Source organism: Bubalus bubalis, chromosome 9 (assembly GCF_019923935.1).
Source record: "Bubalus bubalis isolate 160015118507 breed Murrah chromosome 9, NDDB_SH_1, whole genome shotgun sequence".
NCBI lineage: Eukaryota > Metazoa > Chordata > Mammalia > Artiodactyla > Bovidae > Bubalus > Bubalus bubalis.
This window is the reverse complement of record NC_059165.1, coordinates 89,649,009-89,670,522: the sequence shown is the minus strand read 5'-3', so window position 1 is coordinate 89,670,522 and position 21,514 is coordinate 89,649,009. Positions and strand designations below refer to the sequence as shown.

Here is a 21,514-nt window from a genome sequence, read left to right as displayed (position 1 = left end):
ACAACTCCAAGCCGTGCAGGAGCATGCCGAGAAAGCAGATGGGATTTTTGTAATGTGAGCTGACCTGCTGTGATCCTCTCAGTGGAGGCCTGGAAGAGCTACTGTAGCTCCCCAAAGGCCCTGGCTGCATTCCTAGACAGTGTGCTGCCTAGGGTGGGCTCATCCTTTGTGTTAGTAACTGCTGGGGCCAGCGGAGATTCCTGCGTCTGAATGTCATCTCCGGAAGACTTCTTCCCTCTCCATCCTCACATCCTCTGGACCCCTGGCAGGGGGTACCGCGAGTCCCACTCGGAAGCCTGGGCTGAGGTGGAGATTGGCAGCAAGAGACTAGAGCAGGTTGTTGGTACATGGGGGTACAGGATTTGGGCTTCAGGATGCTGGTGCTCGTGCCTTTTATTGGACCCGACACTGCTTTGCTGAGAGCAGATTCTTAAAGGGGTGGCCAAGTTTGGCTATATGTTATTATCTTAAACACTTTTTATATTTGCTTTCCTGTTGAACTCTGAACTCCAGGAGACAGTAACTGTGCCTCGTTATCTTCACAGCCACAGCACATGGGAAGTGCTCAGGAAATCTTTGTCGTGTAAATGATGAAATGACCTCAGTCTTTAGCCAGTCTAGGAACTTATAAAATCATAATAGCCTGGACCAGCAGGGCCCTGAGAAGTGAGCCAGTCCTTCCCTCCAAGAGGATTTCATAGATGACAACAAATTTGGAAGGCCTTGTGTCTGTAATTTAATCAGAAAAATAGACTCTGTCTCAAATCAACTCAGTATATCTGACCTCGAGTCAGAAGACTAGACTAAGTGAACTCTTGTGACTTCAAACAGCTGACTTCAGCCATTCTCCCCTTCTTTATAACAGGACTCCAATTTTGTTTAGATAGTAATGCACCCAGTCCTAGAGGTTGACCATTATTGTCTATCACATGGGAAATTATCTTGATTCCATGTGGCTTCCAAGTGCTTTATCAGGGAAGCTGTCCAGAGGTCATGAACAAAAGGACTCATAAATCAATTTAAGATGGTTGAATCACTCAGCTTAAGGATTCAGTTTAAAACTTGCAGTAATAAACAAGGGGAAAGAAGCGGGGTAGGTAAATCCACTTCGAATTCAGTGTATGTAGAGTGGAAGGCACACACTGCCTGAATCCTGAGTCCTGGTGTTCACATTCCCTCTCTCTCTCTCCCCCAGCATCCTTGCCCACTGACAGTGTGCTTATGAGAACCAGAGTTGAGATTGAATAAAGGGCCTTAGCAAGCAGAAGGTGCCCGGAGCCAACACATGCTCTACCAGAGAAACACAGGCAAGTACCCCTGGCTACAGCTGTAGCATGTTGATGACCCCGCGGGAGCCGGGGAAGAGCGGGATGGGCCAGAATGGGGTGAGAATGGGTGTCACCAAGACAGTTAATTTGGGGATGACAGCTGTCAACCTGGCATTAACAGGATCCTTACCTTACTTTTTCCATCTCCTTCTATCTGCAAATAACACTCTTGTGTTCTTGCATCCTTCTTATCTATGTTCAACATCCATATGTTTCATTTATTCTAAATCTAGCACTTCTCACAAGTTACCAGCTTACTATCTGTACTTAACAGATCTTATTAATTTTGCATGGTTTTTTGTTGTTTTTTCTTCCATTATACAGGAGATTCAAACATTCTCAATGATACAACCCAAACACATTTCATTAGTCTGAGCCAACCTTTGACAATCCCCAAACCTCTGTGTGGCCATGTGACTCATTTCTGGGGTCAGTGAGACCCCAGGAGGAGTTTTTAGGAGGCCATCTGGGAAAAATTTTCTTCTTCACAAAAGACAAGGGCAATGGAATGGAATGGAGGAGTGTCCCCTCAGGTCTTTGTCTGCTTTCTCGGAAGTTTTTTGTCTTGCCCCTTCTCCCTACCCCAGCTTGCCACTCCCCACAGAGGATGAATATCTGGCAAACCAGCAGTAGGAGCCAAACAGCTGAGTTATGGGGCCTTGGCTGGCTGTTGGCTCATCTGGCTTAGGTTCTATACATTAATCAGGTCATTTATTCTGTTTTCATTCCCCCATCAGCTGGCCCCATCCTTCTCTATGTGTTTTATTTATTGCTAAGTTAGTCTTATTTCTACTCCTAATACAAGTTAGAGTAATTTTTCTCAGTGCCCTCAGATTCATTCTTCCAATCTCCCTGGCCAACCCCTTGGTTCCAGGTAAGACTCCACCTCTCAGCGCTCTTGACTCAAACTCAGTTGTTCCCTTGGATCCCTTCCAGCAGCAGCCTTTTCCAGACCCGTTTTGTCTGTCTGAATAAATTCCCCCCAGAGATGTGGTTTTCAGACTTATTTTTAGCTGCAGAAGAATCCTTTGTTGAAATGAAAACCCAATATATAAAGCAGATGGAATGGAGCTGTTTGGGAAGGGGGTAGGGCCTTCTCTTCCCCACTCTTCCCCAGGGCCCCTCTGGGCCCAGTTTGAAGACTATTGCTCTGCAGACGCCTCCTGCTCTAAGCTATACCCTGCCATTGCTTCTCCTGAGCTAACTGTCTTCTTTCCTGAAGTCTCCCTTTGGCATCTTGGCCAGAAGGAAGCATTCTTTCTCTCTCCACTTTGCACGTGGCCTTTGAAAGTAATTTTTCCCCAAAACTGCAAAATATTTTAACTTCCTCATCTCTGCTTTGCATATCACTATATGGAGCTGCCTCCCACCTGCTTGTATCTCACCTGTTCGTGGCTGCAGGGATGGAGAACATGCTGAAAGGGGCTGGCCAGCCAGCTGCTTATCACTGGCTATTCCATATGTGAGCATCTTAAGCCTAACATTTGTACAGCTTGTAGCTCTCTGGTCACTGGGCAGTCAGCATATTTTCCCCAGAGGATTCTTGTGGTCACAGCTACCTTGGAGGAGCTGAAATGCTTCCACTATAGGGAAGCCTGTGCCTACTGGGGGAAGTGGGGGGAGGCAGGGACAGAGCCATGGGAGGAATCTTCTGACAAGTCACATAGAATCCCATGTAAAGTTGGTATCAACCCCTGTCCTTGGCTCCAGGCCAGGTTTGGAGTGGGGTTTCCTCCCCATTGGGCAGCTCTGGACTATGGGGGTTGCTTCAGAAATCCCTGTGGACTCAGGGACTAGGCACCCATGGGTGTCTTTGTGGCCCCTTTACTAAGGACATCCTCAGTTCAGTTCAGTTCAGTTGCTCAGTTGTGTCCGACTCCTGTGACCCCATGGACTGCAGCACACCAGGCTTCCCTATCCATCACCAACTCCTGGAGCTTATTCAAACTCATGTCCATTGAGTTGGTGATGCCATCCAGCCATTTCATCCTCTGTTATGCCCTTCTCCTTCTGCTTTCAATCTTGCCCAGCATCAGGGTCTTTTCAAATGAGTCAGTTCTTCCCATCAGGTGGCCAAAGTACTGGAGTTTCAGCTTCAGCATCAGCCCTTCCAATGAATATTCAGGACTGATTTCCTTTAGGATGGACTGGTTGGATCTTCTTGCTGTCCAAGGGACTCTCAACAGTCTTCTCCAACACCACAGTTCAAAAGCATCAATTCTTCTGGACTCAGCTTTCTTTATAGTCCAACTCTCACATCCATACATGACCACAGGAAAAACCATAGCTTTGACTAGATGGACCTTTGTTGGCAAAGTAATGTCTCTGCTTTTGAATATGCTATTTAGGTTGGTCATAACTTTTCTTCCAAGGAGCAAGCGTCTTTTTAATTTCATGGCTACAGTCACCATCTGCAATGATTTTGGAGCCCCCCAAAATTAAGTCTGTCACTGTTTCCATTGTTTCTCCATCTATTTGCCATGAAGGGATGGGACCGGATGCCATGAGCTTAGTTTTCTGAATATTGAGTTTTAAGCCAACTTTTTCACTCTCCTCTTTCACTTTCATCAAGAGGCTTTTGAGTTCCTCTTCACTTTCTGCCATAAGGGTGGTGTCATCTGCATATCTGAGGTTATTCATATTTCTCCCAGCAATCTTGATTCCAGCTTGTGCTTCATCCAGTCCAGCATTTCTCATGATGTACTCTGCATTTAAGTTAAATAAGCAGGGTGACAATATACAGCCTTGACGTACTCCTTTCCCGATTTGGAACCAGTCTGTTGTTCCTTTTGTTCCAGGACACCCTGGAGCTCCTGAAACACATGAAGTTTAAGATTCCAGGCCTCTCACTTACATGGATCCCTCCCAAGTCCCGTTCTTTTCTCACTCAATTACTTCCAAACTTGTACTTATAATTGTGTATCCTATTTTCTCAAAGAAAGCCCTCCATGTTCTATAAGCTTCAGGCTCTATAAAGCCTGGATGTGTCACTGGGAACCATGGTCTCTGGGTTCTCCTAAGAGACCCAGGGACTCATGTGCTATAGGAGGCTCTTCTGTTTAAAAAGGCAAACATCCCCATCTCCAGGGCTTTCCAAGGCACTCCTAGTACTTTGTGTATGAGGCATCCATGCCATATGTTCTGGTGGAAGGCAGGGAGGTCTAAGCTCTGACCTGCTTCCTGTTCCGCCTGCATCCTGCAGTCTCTACTGTGGGACTTGAGGTAGAGGACAGCCGGAAACCCACGAGGCCAGGGAAGGGCTGCTTCCTGCTGGTCGTTCCCCCTATGCCACATGACTCCTGTATCCAGCCTTGGTGCAAACTCTGACCAGTCTCCTGGAAGGAGTTGGAACGTGGTTTCTTCCTTCAGGACAGCGGACTCCTGGCCTAGGTCTCAACCTGGCAGTATTGCCATTTGACTATCATCCCTAAATCTGGCTTTTAAGAGTCATGTTTTGCAATATGGAAGAGTTAGCTTGCTTGGTTGGGACAAATTGGGACTTGTGAACTCTGTGCCTAGGACCCAGGAGGCTCCTTGGATCTGCCCTCGTTTTGGATCATTTCATAGCCCTCGATAACAAGGCAGGTGTGAAAGCCAGAGATGGCCAATGCCACTTTAAAAATGGCCAGGGGCACTTCTAGATGTAGACAGTGGATGAAAGCTTCCCCATAGGATTTCTCTTTCTCAATTCCTAACAAAATAAAATAAAGTAGATAAAAATCACAGGGAAAATTTACTGTCAGCAAATACAATGAACTGCAAATTTCGCATCCAAAGAAACAGCCAGAAGATTTTGGAGTGGCAAGAGGTGGCACAGCACATCTCTGCTCTGCACCCTGTCCTCAATGCCCAGAGATTGACAAAACTTTGAACATTCTCCCCAGTTCTCGTGACTCTGAAAAGAAACAGATATGAGTCATGCTCTCATAGTCTTCCTTTCCTGAATGAGTAGTGTTACAGAGTGTACTGGGGAGAAATAGGGGAAGCCTGGAGCAGGATCCATGGTGCTGACTCAGCAAATGGAAAGAAAGACTCCAGAAACAACACTCCAGCTTGAGAAATTGATCCAAAGCCCGAGTTATTCTCCTTCCCTGGAAAAAGTATATGGTGTCCCCCTATTCATCCCCATTCAGGTGACATGAGCCTCGGGCTGGACATTAATCAGAACCTCAGGGCAGGAACACGTACAGCGATTCCAACAAACACTGCACCCTGCTTTGGCTGAGTGCCCCTCTTCCCCCTGCGACCATTCAGATGACCAGAAAGTGTACAGGCTAAATCCCCAGCCTATTGCTTAGGTCAGAGGGAAAACAGATTGGTCTCAAACCTGGGGACATGGTCAGTAAATGCCCCTCTTTGCCATCAAGTTATAGCAGCATAAAGAAAGTCTGGACAGAGCCAGCAAATCAAGATGAAAAGAAATGGATGCAAACACATAGCAGCAAATGATAGATGATAAATAGAGGGAAAACACTGCCAAAAAAAAAAACACACCAAGGGCTCCTCTCCTCCTCCCCAAAGGAAATTTCTTACAATGGCTTCATATATAAGGCAACTTAATAAGAATATGAACTTAATAAATTAGAGGCTCAAAGATGGGATGATAAAATAAGAGCATTGGTGGAAAGGCAACAAAATAAAGACAAAACAGCATCATTATAGAACAAATAGATACATAAGAACTAACAAGAAAGAGAACTGACCCCACAGAGGTTCAAATTACTGAATTGGGGTAACTAAGGTAAACAGATTTAAGAAATTAGAATGAATAGAAATGGAATACGGATAAAGATGATCCAATATAAGGATTAATTGATATCCCCGAAGGAGAGAAACCAAAAATAGAGCTAAAAAAAGAATGTTTAATGCAGAAAAAGCAAAACTAAAACTGCTGGTTGAAAGACATTATATTCCAGAAAAGCTTTATTCAGAATGGTTAATACTAAAGCATGTTTTAGTTACGTTACCGAACTGGAAAAAATAAAGGATGAAGAGTGACTGCTTTAGACACACAAGCAGGAAAAAAAAAAAGTCACCCCCAAGCGGGGAAATTCAGGCTGGCCTCAGACTTCTTCCCAGAAAAAAAGGAACAAAACCTACCACATTCTATGGGGAAAAAAAGTGAGACCTAAGAGTATTTTATCCAGCCAGGATATGGTTCCAGTGTAAAAGCAACAGACAGACATGCTTAAACATCCAAAACCTTCTTAAAAGAACAACTTAACAATGAGATTCAGTCCATTAAGAGATGAGTTGAAATAAAGACCTCGTAAATGGAGAATCTTTGATATTAGTTAAAGGACCAGTCAGGAACACTAAATTTATTTAAATCTAGAATGTATACTAAGTAACTAGAACAGAATATGATTATCATAAACTTGGACAATGTAGCAATAATATGTAACAAAAGTCAGGATGCAGGGTCAAGAGCTGTGGAAAGATGGAAAGAATCATGAGAGCTAATCTACACACACATACAGAAATGTGCAATTATAATGCAAAAAAAACCCCCAAAACCTGAGTCCAGCCTCTTAATGTTTTTCACAGTTTTTACTTTAACCTCAGAGGTATCTTTTAGGAAGTAATTTCTCTTGTGGTGAAGAAGCATTATTTGAATCTCAACTTTCCCTTCAGTTTCACTTCTTTAAATTAAACTTCTTTTAAATTCAAGTAAAATTAAATTTAATTATTAAAATGGCATCTCTATTATTGTTCAATTCTTACAAAATATCTCTATGATATTTTCTCCTGTCTGTAACTAGGCATGGTGGGTTTTCTGGAATGATGTAATATTAAGGTCATTTCTGTGGTTGATTCTGAAAGGTGTATATAGCTGATTATTTTCTTGTCATTTTTTAAAATTTTAATTTCTCAATAAATAAACAAATTAAAAATTAAAGAATTAGAAAAAAATTTCCCGCATCTTACTCAATACATTCAGAAACAGATTTAGCAGAGATTGCTACCATCTCCCAAAGTCTACTCTCCTAACATTTTGTGGAATTTTTAGCTTGTCACATGATGGCCAAAATAAAGACCCCATTTCCCAGCAGTGGCCAATAGGATATAAACAGACGTGCCACATGGCAGTTTCTGGAACCATCTGGGAGTGTTTGCTCATTGTTCTTTATTACTTTCATTCCCTCCCGCTGTCTGGAATGCTGACTTCACCACGTGGGACCATGAGGTCCAGGCTTTTCAAAGCAAAGCAACATGGGAGGTATGGACAGAATGTCACAACACCGAGACTGCCTATCTGGATGATGTGAGAAAGAAATATCTACCTTATTAAAACAAGTAAACCTTATCCTCACTGAGCCACAGACCTACACACACAAATAGAAATTTAGTCTTTGATACTATTTGCATTGTACATCAAGTGATGATGAAACAGTAGGTTTGGCACACACATAAACAAACCACTGAGGATCTAAATGTGAAAAAAATTAATGTTTCATTAGAAGATACAAAGAGAATATCTTTATGCATTTGAGATAGGGAAGGACTTTTTTTTTAAAGGGGGCTTCCCTTGTGGCTCAGCTGGTAAAGAATCCACCTTAAAGGAGATTTTATGGTGAAAACCATAAAGGAAATAACAGGTAAATTTTACAACATCAACATTTTAAACTTTTGTATGACAAAAAAATTATAAACAAAAGTAAAAGACAAGCAACAATGAGGACTGTCAAGTTCAACTTCAGTGTGTATGTGGGGTAGGGGCATGCTGCTGCTGCTGCTGCTAAGTCGCTTCAGTCGTGTCCGACTCTGTGCGACCCCATGGACTGCAGCCCACCAGGCTTCTCCGTCCATGGGATTCTCCAGGCAAGAACACTGGAGCGGGTTGCCATTTCCTTCTCCAATGCATGAAAGTGGAAAGTGAAAGTGAAGTCGCTCAGTCGTGTCCACTCTTAGCTACCCCATGGACTGCAGCCTACCAGGCTCCTCCATCCATGGGATTTTCCAGGCAAGAGTACTGGAGTGGGGTGCCATTGCCTTCTCCCAGGGTAGGGGCATAGAGATGGTCAATTAAGTTTGAGGAGGGCTGCATATTCCCTTTACCACTCCGACAGTGACAATACATATTACCTTATCTGAGGTACTTGTACCTCAGGACTTGTACAGAAACATTTTTCTGTATGGAACTAAGCCTTCCATACATACAGTTGTTTAACTATGGGACCTCTGTGTGTATATGTGTGTGTAACAGCTATGAAGTTCTCAAGGGTTTCTAAGAAACACTAGGAAATGCTGCCCTGGTGACTCAGCTGGTAAAAATTTGCCTGAAATGCAGGAAACATGGGTTTGATCCCTGGGTTGGGAAGATCCCCCAGAGAAGGGAACAGCAACCCACTCCAGTATTCTGGCCTGGAGAATTCCATGGACTGTATAGTTGATGGGATTGCAAAGAGTCGGACACGACCAAGCGACTTTCACTATCACTATCAGGAAATGCTGCCTTGAGAAATAACATTTCGCCTCATGTGAGAAATGATTGCTGTATTCAGCTTTGCGTCTTCACAGATAACTCTCCCTCCTTCGGTAGTTCTGACCAGCAGCAACACCGAAGGAGGATGGGGTAAAGAAGGAGGAGGAGAATGTGATGGAGGGAGCGAAGGAGAGGAGGAGGGGAGGAGAAGGAGCAGAGAATGAAGCAGAGGGGAAGGAAGGAGAAGAGGAACAACAAGGAGATGGACAAGAGGAAGAAAGAAAAACAAATTTGAGGTTTGGGGAGTAGATGTAAATTTTCCTAGTAAAGCCGAGCAAACATATCCCAAGAGAAGGAAGTCAGCTGTAATCTGGGCTCTTCCTTCTTACAGCCAGCAACTAGCGCTGCTAGAAGTAGATCATTTTGAAATATGCCCCACTGGGGGCTGGTGGGGAGGAATCATTTTAGAAATAATTTAGGGCAGGTCTCAGAGAGTTGTGATGCAGAAAATGGTAGTTGGGACAGATTTCTTGCCAGTTATAGTGGAGAAAAAGCAAATAACAGATCTGGTCTAGGATGATCAACTCAACACTGAGTGACCGCCCCCCCCCCCCCACCTCTGGATTCTGACATTAGGGCATCTGTCATCTTGACAGGAAGATTTTATTATGCATTTTATTTCAAATATAGTTTAAAGCCCTTTACTTATTTTATTGTGTTTAATCCTGTGGCAGAGGTACTATAAGTGAAAGTAGTTCAGTCGTGTCTGACCCTTTGGGACCCCATGGACTACACAGTCCATGGGATTCTCCAGGCAAGAATGCTGGAGTGGGTAGCCATTTCCTTCTCCAGGGGATCTTTCCAACCCAGGGATTGAACCCAGGTCTTCCGCATTGCAGGCAGACACTTTAACCTCTGAGCCACCAGGGAAGCCCAGGGAAGCCCTAATTATTCTCAATTTTAATAATTTCAATGTTGTAGTTATCTACAAGAACTGGGCAAAGCTGTGGTTAAGGAAGCTGGACTTACGGCAAACTGCTGGGGTTAGAACCTGACTCTATCCCTTGCTATCTTTTTAACTTTAGGCAATTTACTTACCTATGCCTCTCTTTCCTCCTAAAATTGAGGGAAGCCCTAATCATTCTCAATTTTAGGATGAGGAAAGAGAGGCATAGGTAAGTAAATTGCCTAAAGTTAAAAAGATAGCAAGGGATAGAGTCAGGGTTCTAACCCCAGCAGTTTGCCTAAGTCCAGCTTCCTTAACCACAGCTTTGCCCAGTTCTTGTAGATAACTACAACATAGCTTGTGAAACTCCGCGATAGGGAGGAACAAAGTGAACACACTGAGTCAGAAGGACCAGCAGGATGTCGGTTCACCTTAGTGAGTGTTTGCCCTGGAGAGAAGGGAGGGGAATGCCACTTCAGGGTGACAGGATCAACTACCTGAAAGTCAGCAGATGGGACAGGGAGGGGCTCCTCTTAAAGCCAGGTGTGCCCAGTGCACATATGGTCTTTGGGCACCTTCAACCAGGACAATTTCCTGAGTCAGAGGGACAGGCTGGGTTGTTTCTCAGGAAACTTGGTGGGTGGGAGGGGTGTGGAGGGTGGATACACCCGGGGATGAGGCCACTGGAGGAGCAGGAGGCAAGCCTTGCTATATATATTTCCAAAAGAGAGAGCAGAGAGAAAGGCAGAGAGAAGGGAAAGAAAAAGAATATCACAGGATTTAGAGATGGATTTGATATAGTCAGTGAAAAGGTCCAGAACCCCCTGAGGCCTCTGGCTTGGGCAAAGGTATTCGTTTTTCTATGTTTTGTACAGGTTTTGAGCAGTGAGATTATCAGAAAGAATGTGCATGCATAGGGAGCCGTAGTCCTTTCTGCACAGTGCCCAGATTCCATAAAGACATTTTCCCAAACCCTTGGGGGCAGGAAGGGTGACAGTCATTCGCAATCTGATGTCCTGACTGTCGAGCTCGGCTTTTCTACTGCATGAATCCCGAGACTGAAGTGCGCATCCTGAGCATTCGTTGCGCAAGAAGCTGAAGGCTGGTCCCTGGCCCGGGAAGGCCGCCTGGCCGGACGCGCGGGTCCCGCCCTGTATGCCGCCCTGTCTCGGACCGGAGCATCAGGTGGGGCCCAGGGGCCGGTCATTCGAGGCTGAGGCTCCTCTCCTGCACCCCACGGGCCACAGGCAGTCCATTGACATTCTGGCCGGTGGTCCCAGTGCACTGCAGGCTCCGGCCGACCGGTTGGAGGCGGCTTGGTGGGGGAGACCCTTAGGGCGCACGCGGCACCCCAATCTCCTCCGCACAGAACGGACTTCCCAGCTCGCGGAAGCCGGACACTCCCTCCGGGGCTCGGCCCCAGCCTCTCGGGGACACGCGGCAGGCCAGCAGACACCGGTCCCGGCCACCAGGCACTGCCCTCCCGGCCCCCCAACTTGGAGACTACAAGTCCCAGCAATCCCCGTAGCTGGCACCTCCCGCCTCACAGCGGAGACCCCCGGCCATCCCAGCTGAGGGGCTTGGGCTGCGCTCTTGGCCGGACCGGGCCAAGCGGGGAGGCCGGTCCCGCGGGCGGGGGCGGGGGCGGCTCCGCGGCTTCTCCCGCCGCCGCCGCCAAGGGGAGTTTCCAGGAAGTGGCCATATTGGATCCATTCAGCCGCAGCCGTCCGGGCGGAGCGCGTCCCGCAACCGGCTTGTCCCCGTCGCGGCCCGGGTGCTCGCCCCGGCTCGCCCGCCCGGTGCGGAGCTCGCCATGGCGGCCACTGACCTGGAGCGCTTCTCGGTGAGGGCCCTGCTGGGCCGCGGCGCGCGCGGGAGGCGCGGGGCGCGGGGAGGGGGCCGCCCTGCTGCTGGCCGGGGGCGCGAGCCGGGCTGTCAGCGCCGCGCGGCCGGGCCTTGACGCCGGGCGGGCCGGGGGACCCTGGAGCGGGCTCTTTGCGGCGCTAGTCCCGGGTCCTGGGGCGTCGGGCGTGAGTGCCTTGCCGGGAGGCTGGCAGGGTCGCCCTCCTTGGGCGAAGAATAGCAGACCCTTTTCGCGAAAAGGAGCAGATAAATACCCGCCTGGTTGTGGCCCGGTGTGACGATAGACTGGGGCCCCAGGGATCAGAGGGAAGATCTAGGATACTCCGGAGCCCCCTCTCCCTGAGTGTTCTTTGCACGGCTGGGGAGATTCCTGGCCGCGCAGGTGCTGCTGGATGGGCACAGTCGGTGACGATGAAGCCCTAGGGATCCTAGGAAGTCCCTCGGATGAGCTCAGGGCAGTTGCAGAGTTGGGTCCTGAAGACCTTGGCCTGCTGCTCCTTCCCACTGCAACCCCCGCCCCCCACCCAAGCGCCAGGATCCAGGGCGCGATTCCAGTGGGTGCCTCAGTGGTCGGGTCTGAGGCAGCCGTTCCCCAGGAACTGGGGCGATTCCACATTCAACCCAGTGGATGTGTGTTTGGGCCCCAGTCCGGGTATGCCTTCTGCAGGGGTATGGTCTCTGGTGGTCCCTGCAGAGGTCTCTCTGGGCTTGAGCCAGCCAATAACCAACTTCCCAAAGGCTTTTATAATCTGTCCCCCCACCCAACTCCCCCCGGGGAGAGAGGCCTTTTGGGGATTGTATCTGCGTGTCCCCCAATGTCTAAGGCTGGATTTGGGTGTGTCTGGGAGGTTGAGCTGTGACAGTGAAGGAAACTGTGTCCTCTTGCCAGCATGTGAGCCCTGGTCGGTGCTAAGGGGGAGGGAGGAGGGCCCAGGGATGTTGTGGGTAGGGGGTAAATGCTAAATATGTGACTGATAAGGTATTGGTTCTGGGGCTAAATAAGGGATTCAGGACTTATGTAATTAATGCTATAAATATTGTCATCTGAATTTATATATGTAAATTTTCTCTTTAATCTGAAAATAGATTTGTTGGTCTATTTTGGAAACATGCGTAACTAAAGCAGGAACTCTTGGTGTCATAATTTTAGACTTGAATGTTTTATGAGGGGGCTGCGAGTCAGTTCAGTAAGTTTAAATACAGGAGGAGCAGATTCAGAGGTTGGGCAAATCAGAGATTCACCCCAGCCCTGCACTCTAAACGAGAATTTATGTACCCCAGGAGGGCTGGGCCTGAATCCCAGCAGACCTGCTGGTTAGCTGGAGACCAGCATACCTTTGTGTTTGCACATCTCTGCCTGCATGCCTGTGTGCATTTTCTGTGCCCAGCTGACCAGAACGTTATGTCTGGGTCTTGTCTTCCTGTGGCCAGAGGTTGTTCTAACAGTTGGTCTTGCAGGTGGGAGTGATATGTACAGTAACTGGAATCAGACTGCCTGACATGAATCCTAGATTACTACTTGTTGGCTGTGTGATTCTGGGCAAGTTGTTTAACCCCTCAGTGTTCTCATCTGTATAATAGGATAAAAATACTACCTCCCTCATAAGGTTATAGGAAGGATTTAATGAGAGGGTCCAGATGAGGTATTTAGAACAGTGTCTGGCACATGATGAAGACACAGTAAATGATACATGAGACTTAGTACCCATGTGGATGTGAAGACTGGCCCTCTGTGTAAGAAGGTAGCAGAGAATGAATTTGCTCTGTTCCAGGGCACCCTCCCTAGGGGCTCCCACCACTACCCACCCAGAGATTATCCTCAGAGGCTGAGCTGAGGGGTCTAGCTGCAGTGCCAGGCAATGGGCTGGAAAGGCTCTTTCCCTTAGATTCCTGTGTTTGTAAGGATTTCCGGTATTATCACCTTGGTAATAATGACTGAGGCACAGAGAGGGAACCGACTCAAGTAAGGATGTGCAGCCTGAGTTCAGGATGGATACCTTCCACACCCTTCACACTCTGAGCCATCAGCCTCCTGGGAGGACTTGGACATGGTTGAATTTGGGTGGAGACCTTGGGTTGGGTTTGGCCTGAATCTCGAAGTCTGGACTCCATTCTCCTTTCCTATCTTGTCATCCTGGGAAAATGATTTCTTCCTTTCTCCAGCTGTAAAGTGGAACAACCCTACTGATACTCTTCAAAGCATTTATGAAGATAATTGCAGTCTGTGACATGTTTGGAGATATGTTTAGCTGTCTTACCAGCTGCAGGGTTGAACTGGTGTTAAGCAGTAGCCATGAAGTTATAATTTGATTGAGCTGTGGCAGGTTGACACTGTTCCTCAGGCTAGCTTGGTGGTCAGACCAGCTCAGGAGGGCATGGGAATTGGCCCAACCTGGAGCTTAGATAAGCATATGGAATGATACTTTTTCTTGGGGGCAGGGGAGTCACATTGCATGAAATGTGTGATTTTAGCTCCCTGACCAGAGATCGAACCCACACCCTCTGCATTGGAAGCATAAAGTCCTAACCACTGGACTGCTAAGGAGGTCCCTGGAATGGTACTTTGAGGTCAGTGTGTGCTGGGTTCCTATTGTCCACAGGCTGAGCCACCTTTACATTTTGACTGGGCCTTGCTCAATCCCAGATCAGCCCTGTGGTTATGATCAAAATCTCCTAGGATGTGCATGTCTGGGACAGCCCTCTGGGGAGTCTGTTGCCTCTTGTCCTCCTTGGGCAGCCAGATTCCTATCCACTCTTCCTCTGCCCTTCCTCCTTACTGGATCCCAGACTCTTTTTCTGCCCCAGGGGCCATCTCCTGTGCCTCTCCTGTCAGAATCTCATGGGACAGGGTTCAAACTCCATGGTGGGGGAGGCCTGAGGAAGGGTTGGAGAAAATGAAGATCTGAGGGAGAGAGGGAAGAAACGTGTGGCATGGCAGCCTGGAGCCTGGCACTCCTCCCAGCCAGTCACTCCCCCTCACCCCCATCTCCACTTTATCCCCAGCACCATCTGTCACTTCCGTTGTCACCCCGGTAATCTTGACACTTTCCCAAGAAGCAGGCTACCCAGGGAATGCCTGTTCTGTCCTCAAGGCAAGAGCTGGTGGGAAGGAATGTAGACAGCAGCCCCTTACTCAAGTGGGGGTGTCACAGAGGGTGTCTCCCTGTCCTATAAAAATGGCCAGAGACCTCTTTGCTGAGCTGCTCTGAAGGAGAAGTGAGAACCGAGCGAGGGACATCGGTGCAGCTCTCAGTGCCTGGTGGCGGGGAGGGGCCATACACGAGCACCGCCTGCAGAGCTGAAGCTCCACGCCCTTCCCCGGGAGGCTGGTCCACCTAGCTCTGCCCCCCGCCCCACCATGGGCATTGTCCCATGCTACGGGTGCTTACTTTAGGAAGGTCTGCCCAGGATCCGGATTGGCATGGACCAGAGCAGGGACACTGATGAGAAGGCACTGGTGATCCAAGGGGGCACCTGACAAGGGGTTGACCAGAGTAGGAGCAGAGAGTCTGGTAAGAGGGAGACTGGCCACAGTGCAGGAGAACAAATGGAGGCTGGGAACCCAGGGCCAGATATTTATCAAAAGCTTTGGATGGCATGGAGGGTGCTGGGTGCGTTGTGCCCATCATCTTGATGCCAGCAGCTCGCCTGAGACCTACCCTCAGCCCCCATGGACCCCTTGTGATGACAGAGAGGGTGGAGCCCTCTGAGTTTGGAGCCCAAAGAAGAGCTAGGTGGAGGTATGTATTTGGGGCAATAACCACCACGAAGGTTTCTGTGGCTCTGGTCCAGCTCCCAGAAGGAAGCTGCTGCAGGATGACGGAGCAAAGGGCCTGAGGACTGGCTGGCCTCTGTGTGTCCCCTGCAGCCTCTCCGGTCTTCCTGCCTCTCCGCTGCCAGGTTGATTCTCTCTCGGGATCCCAAGTCCCGGCCCCCAAGGCACAGGCTTTGCCAGACAGCTAGGTGTGGAGCTCTGCAGGCAGGAGGGAGACACGTGTGCCTGGGGAAGGGACGCCTCCCAAGGTCGACATGCCCTCGTGACAGAGCTGGGGTGCTCTTTACTGCAGCTGTGAGCATCCTCAGGGCTCACGTGAGGAACTGTGGCTGGGAAGAGGCGGTGGACGACAAAGCATGGGGCGTGTGGGCTGTAGCATCCATCGCCCCGATGGCACTGGGGCAAATTAGATATTCTCCTCCTCAGAACACATGGCTTGCAGATGGTTCTTGGTCCTTCTCTTGGAAGCTGCATTAGAGGGACAGAACCAGGGGAGGAAGTAGTAAGAGCCTATTTCAGATCACAGGTGCTGGCTTCTTTCTGAAGGCTCTCCTGGGCTTGGGCCACCTGAGGGCTGTGGTTCGAGAGGGGCTGTGGGCCATGGATCCAGGTTCACTCACCAGATCTGGCTGTGGGGCCTGGGTGCGAGTGTGACACTCTGCCTGGTGCTGGCGTGAGTGGTGCAAGCAACAGAGAAGTATCGCCGTGCTGCCCTGAGCCTCTGCTGGCTCACGTCGGTGCTCATGTAGCTCTCTGCTGCTTCCCAGCACCGGCATCCATCCTGGGGTAGGCGGGGGGGGCATGGTCACCTTTGCCGCTCACATTCTTCTTTCCGAAGTTGGGTGGAACAAAGGCCACCTCCGTCCCATGATGTCTAGATCCCTGTGGTCATCCCTGCTTCGGGGAAGTCCCCAAGTCCCAAGTGGGAAAGTACGAACACTGGGCTTCCAGTACCTTCTGTGGCCCAGAGTGCCTTCCCCATCTGCTCTGTGGTGGGATGGACCATTCCCTCTCGTGGGACTGTATCCCGCACAGCACCACAAAGCCTAGGAGCATTTTTGTGTCCTGGGTCTGGGGAGGGCTGGGTGGGCCCAGAGGCTGATAACTGGGCTCTTGGCTTCTGGAAATCTGATTTTGACATGGGAAGTGTGAAACAAACCATCCCAAATTCCTGAGTGGCAGTCCTGGCTGTCTGTGTGCAGCAAGAGGGAGGAAAGTGCCCTCAGTGAAACAGGGAGCAGGGAGACTGAAGTTTTGGGGTCAGGGCACTGCGTGGCTTTGGACTCCTAGGGATAGTTTTGCTTCCAAAGTCCCTTCACTTCTCAGGGTGGGGAAGAGGATGACTGGCCTTGAGAGAGTGACTGGCAGCCTTCTCCTGGGGCCCAGCTGCCACCTTGCCATTCTTACCTCTTCTGCTACTGCGCTGGCACCAAGAAGGCTGGCCCTGGCTCGTGCCTTTTTCCCAGGTTTGTAGCTGCCACAGGACACAGACATTTTGGTTCTCTGGTGTCCTCTTGAGTGGGGACAGGTATATCCTGCCTCTGTTCTTCCCTCCTGGTCCAGGGTGGCAGCATTCCCCCTGCCCCGTTCCCGCCACCCCCACCCCACGCACATCCCTGTGGTTATTTCCCGTAACCTTTGACCTGGGTTTAGAGGCTCGCTTTGGAATCCTGGGACTAGAGCCTAAGCCTTTCCTGGGAAAATTCTTAGGATTCCTCTCAGACTCAAGGACAGTTGCGCCGTGACCACGGGTTCTGGCCAGAGGCCTCTGCTCTGGCTATTTAAGGCCCAGGCTGCTGAGAGTGGTGAGATCCGAGGGGAGGGTGGTTTGTGCCAGGAACATGGGTGGAGGAGGTTCCCAATGGCACAGTGACTCCTGGGTCCACTGCATGAGGACTCTATAGGGCCTCCTAGAGCTGACTGGTGGCCTCCTGGGGCCCAAGTGCCCAAGCCTTCTCCTGGGGAGAAGGCTTCCTGCCTGCCTGTGGGGTGCTCAGGGTGGCGGGAACCTGAGGGGAGATAAGAGTCCGAAGTCTGATGCTCTTGGAGAGAACTCTGTGGAAGGCCTGAGGGGCTGCTCTTTGCCTGGGATTTAGGAGCCAAATGCTTGAACGGCGGAGTGTCACATCTACCGCTACCCCAACAACTAACTTCATTTGGGAGGTTTGTTCTTAAGGGGCTCTTTTCACCCATAGATTCTCTGGCTATGTTGGTTCAGACATCCAGCAGATTTCCATTTCCTTCTGGATAAAAGCCTGTTTCTGTGTGGGCAAGTGCAAGATATGGTTTCCCCCCAAGTCCCGCCTCTCTTCTTGGTAAAAGGGGCGGCTTCTTTCGGCTGGCGATTGGGGCTGCTCTAGAAGGCTCAGACAGCATTTCCTGGTCAGGAAAAGGACGTCCTATTTATCCACTGGACTGCATAACAAAATGCCATTCTCCACTTTGTTCTGGGTGACCGGGCATGGAGGAACGCAGTCAGCCTGAGCAGTTATTATTTTGGTTGTTGTCTTTGATGTGCCAAAGAAATGATGACATAGAAGCCCGGAGCCTGGCTTAGGAGCCAGAAGCTTGTTAGTGATTAGAAGGGGGATAAAGGCCCTGTGGAGTTTCCCATTGTGTGTGTAGAGCTCAGAGCTGCCAACTCTCTATCCTGGAGCTTTGAGTACAGTTTGAGCCCCCTGAACTGGCCCCCTGGGAGCTGGGTGTGTGGAAAGAGTCAGAAGCAGCTAGGTCTGCCTCTCATCAGAGTCCAGGTTAAGTTGTCCAGCCCAAAGGCTCCTCCCACAGAGCAGCCTCCTGTAGGTGTCCTTGCCCCAAGGGTGCACCCTGGGGGTTTTGTCCTTCCGGGTCAGCATCTTGCCAGTCCTGGGGTTGCAGACTGTCAGGCCACGGATCAGGTTCAGCCCTCAGACATGTTGACCTGGGCCCTAATGGTTTTCTCCATTGGCAGTTGTTGCCAACTTTTGAAAACTAGTGCATTTCACATAAAAATCTGAATTTCTGGATTCTCTTTAAAAATTGGAAGATTTGGCAGCACTAGGCCTACATTCCCACCGCTGGCTGGAGTCGCGGGACCCTAGCAACCATGGACTGAGCCCAGCCTCTGCAGTTCCCCGCTGCTCCTGCCTTTCCCCGAGGGCCCCCGCGCTCAGCCGAGTCACCGGGGCTTTCGTCCAGCAGAGCGGAGCTGTGGCTGGAGGTGTAGCTCGTGCTGTCACACCATCACCCAGAGAGTCTGCCTTCGCCCTCCTGAGCAGCGTGATCTTGGGAAAATGACTTCATCTCTTGGTGCTTCAGTTGTCTCTTTCTATACAGTGGGCATAATATACAGCCTACCTCACAGGGCTGATGTGTGGACGAAGTGAGATTAGAGTCATAGCAGGTCAGCAGTTGATAACTGTTCTGTGTGGTGGTTGCCATTTTTGTTACTATCCTTCACCCGTTTACACTACCTGCCAGGCCGCCACAGCCATTTGAGTCTAGACTAAGACTGGGCCCCTGAGGTCAAGGATCTGGTGTCTTCGTCTTTTCATTGGCTGCCATCCACTGACACCCAGTGGAAGTGACCAGTGAGCCTGTGTTTTGAGGCTGAATAAATGAGTTGGGAGCATAGTAAGAGTAGGGGGCAGTGTAGCTCAGTGTTCTGGAGCATGGGCTTGGCTGCTCTCAGGTCCCTACTCTACCCTGATTAGTTCTTTAGCTTAGGTGCACCTCAGTGTCCTTACCTGTACAATGGGCATAATAATAGTGTCCGCCACACAGGGTGGTTAGGGGCTATAAAGGAGACTGTGTAGGTCACTTGGCTGAGCCCACACAGGTGTCCTTGGTGGGGTGTTGGTGCCATCATTTGATGTTCATTCTTTCCTGTGGTTGTAACACCACTTTTTTCTTCCCTGTCTTTACTCTCCTTGCTTTCTCTCTGTTCCTCTGTGTTCAGAGTTTCACTTTGGGAACTGTAGCACTCAGGATATTTTCAGTTGCATGTAATAGATAGCCGCATTCAGCTAGCTTAAGCAGTAGAAGGGAGATGTGGCTGGGGTAGAGGGAAAAACTGGGGTGGGGGATGCTGGCTGTCTCTCCTCTGTGATGTGCTTGGCTCTGTAGTCCTCGGTGAGTGGGCTTCAGTCTTAGGCTGACTCCCCTGATGGTTACAGGATGGTCATGAAGGTTCAGTCAGGGGGGCTTGCCCCTGCCTGTACCCATTGTGGGATCATGCTGATTGGCTCAGGACTAGTAGGACTCAGCCCTGGAGCTAGGGGCTTCCCTGACAAATTGCAGGTAACCAGTGGGAGATCTGACGTTCCTTCCTGAGCTGTTGTATCTGTGTCAGAGGTGCTTTGTAGGCTCCTGGCTCCTCCTGGGCTGAGACCCCACGCACGTCAGCAGACACACCTGGGCAGTCACCTTGGAGAGGGTGGTGCACCTTGGGTCACATGTTGTTGATGCCAAATGTAGATCAGGGAAGCTGGCATTAGTGAGAGTCACGCCTCAGTAGAGCTGGGAGGTTAGAGCAGTCTCTCAAGACCAGAGAAAAACACTCTGTACCCATGAGGACTAGCGGCCTTCCCTGTGTGCGTGTGTGCGCATGCTCCAGGGGTCCCTGAGGCTCCTGAGCAGCATCAATTGCCCCAGGTCTGTGGCCCCTGGATTGACAGCACAGCTTCGGCTACAGCTTGGGGATGGAGACTGCCTTGTACTCCACGCACTTCTCCGGAGAGCCCAGCTGCATGAGGAAGGCAGGCAGGGCTCACTGAACATGGGTAGGCGGGCTTGTGTGAGACCCCCGAGTGCTGCTGTTAGAGTCGGGGAGACTCAGGAGTAGGATAGCGTCTGAATCTTTGCAAGGACTCTAACTGAGGGAGTGCGCATGCGTGTGTCTTCCAGACACAGCCGACTTGGTGGGTTTTGGCGGTAGACTACAGGATGTTGGATTGCATCCTGATTGTGTCACCCTTGGAAGAAGAGGATGAATAAACACATAGCCTTCTCTGCAAGCACAGCACGCCTTAAATTTTGGAGATTCTCAGTCTCGCCCAAAAAGAAAAAAGCTCTAGACTAACAGCTCTGTCCTCCATTTGATCCTTAAGCTGCCATGAGCAGGTGGGACAGAGATGGAATAATGAAGCTCTGTGTAAGGTGGGCAGATGTGCCCGATGCTGTGGCAGTGAAGCCGTGCCCAGCGATTTATAAATGGTAGTGTTGTCTAGCACGTCGGCCATGGTGGTGGGAGGGTGGGAAGAATGGGAACACTGACCTCCCCCAGCCTGCGGCCCACTTTGAGGAGCTCATGGAAGAGGTGAAAGTCACGATGCATATCAGGACAGCTAATCGTGTGAGGAAATGGGGTCACAGCCAAGTGAAGGGTCTGCAGTAGGAGTACTTAGGGGCCAGGTCAGGGCAGGTGCCAGGGAAAAGGCAGTGAGCTCCAGAGCCCAGGGAGGGGGCCGAGTTTGAAAAGTATATCCAGAGATAACCAGCTGTGCAGGAACCGAGCCTGGGAAAAAGGCCTCAGATGATAAAGGGCCTGGAATGCCCTGCTAGGGAGTTTGGACCTGACCCAGCACATCCTATGCTCCATTTACTGGTTTTGCTGTGGCCTCCAGTGAGAGGAAGCTGCCTTTGGGGCCTCTTTGTTGTTATGTTTGCAGCCCTGGGGGGACCTGACTTGATTGGAAAGGTTGTGACTCAGTTCCCTGGGGATAGGGGACTCCAGCTTTGAGAGCAGAGACTCTGTGGAAAGAGGGTCATTGGAGAGAAGAGCTTAGGGGTAACTCTGACTTGTGGGCTTCCCCAAGGGGCCATGTGAGGTCTAGGCTGCCCCTGTGCACACTTGGGAGTCATTGATGCAGGGGTACTGTGACTGAGCTGGGGAAAGGACTTGGGGAAGGGGCAGGGGGACTTAGTTAATGAAGAAGAGAGGGTTGGGTTTAAGTGTCGAGGGGCTCTGGTTGGGAGGAAAGAATGGTTGGAGGGTTCAGGCTGAGACGACAGGCTGTGGCTGCAGAGAGACTGAGGGGCCGCAGATGCTCCGGAGACCCCTGTGCTGGAGGGCAGGCAGCCAGGGCCCTATTGGCTGGTCCTCAGCCTCCTCTGCCCCCTGGGCCTGCGCCCACATAAGGGCTGCCACTGTCCTGATCTGTGCCCCTGGGACTGTCTTCAGCTGGGCCTGTTTCCTC

General features: G+C 50.1%; 1 protein-coding gene across 2 annotated transcripts in view; it reads left to right on the top strand.

Annotated features, from left to right (window-relative positions):
• The first annotated feature begins 10,750 nt into the window (after positions 1-10,750).
• The window catches only part of SEPTIN8 (septin 8), a 27,033-nt gene continuing 16,269 nt past the window's right edge, over positions 10,751-21,514 (top strand). Inside the window, exon 1 of one of the 2 annotated variants that reach the window (XM_006041147.4) lies at positions 10,751-10,885. In XM_006041147.4, coding sequence (XP_006041209.3) covers positions 10,856-10,885 — 30 coding nt within the window. In that variant the 5' untranslated portion in view covers positions 10,751-10,855. Of the gene's footprint in view, positions 10,886-11,222; positions 11,544-21,514 lie in introns of those variants that run through there. The other variant, XM_044947880.2, reaches the window with a different exon arrangement.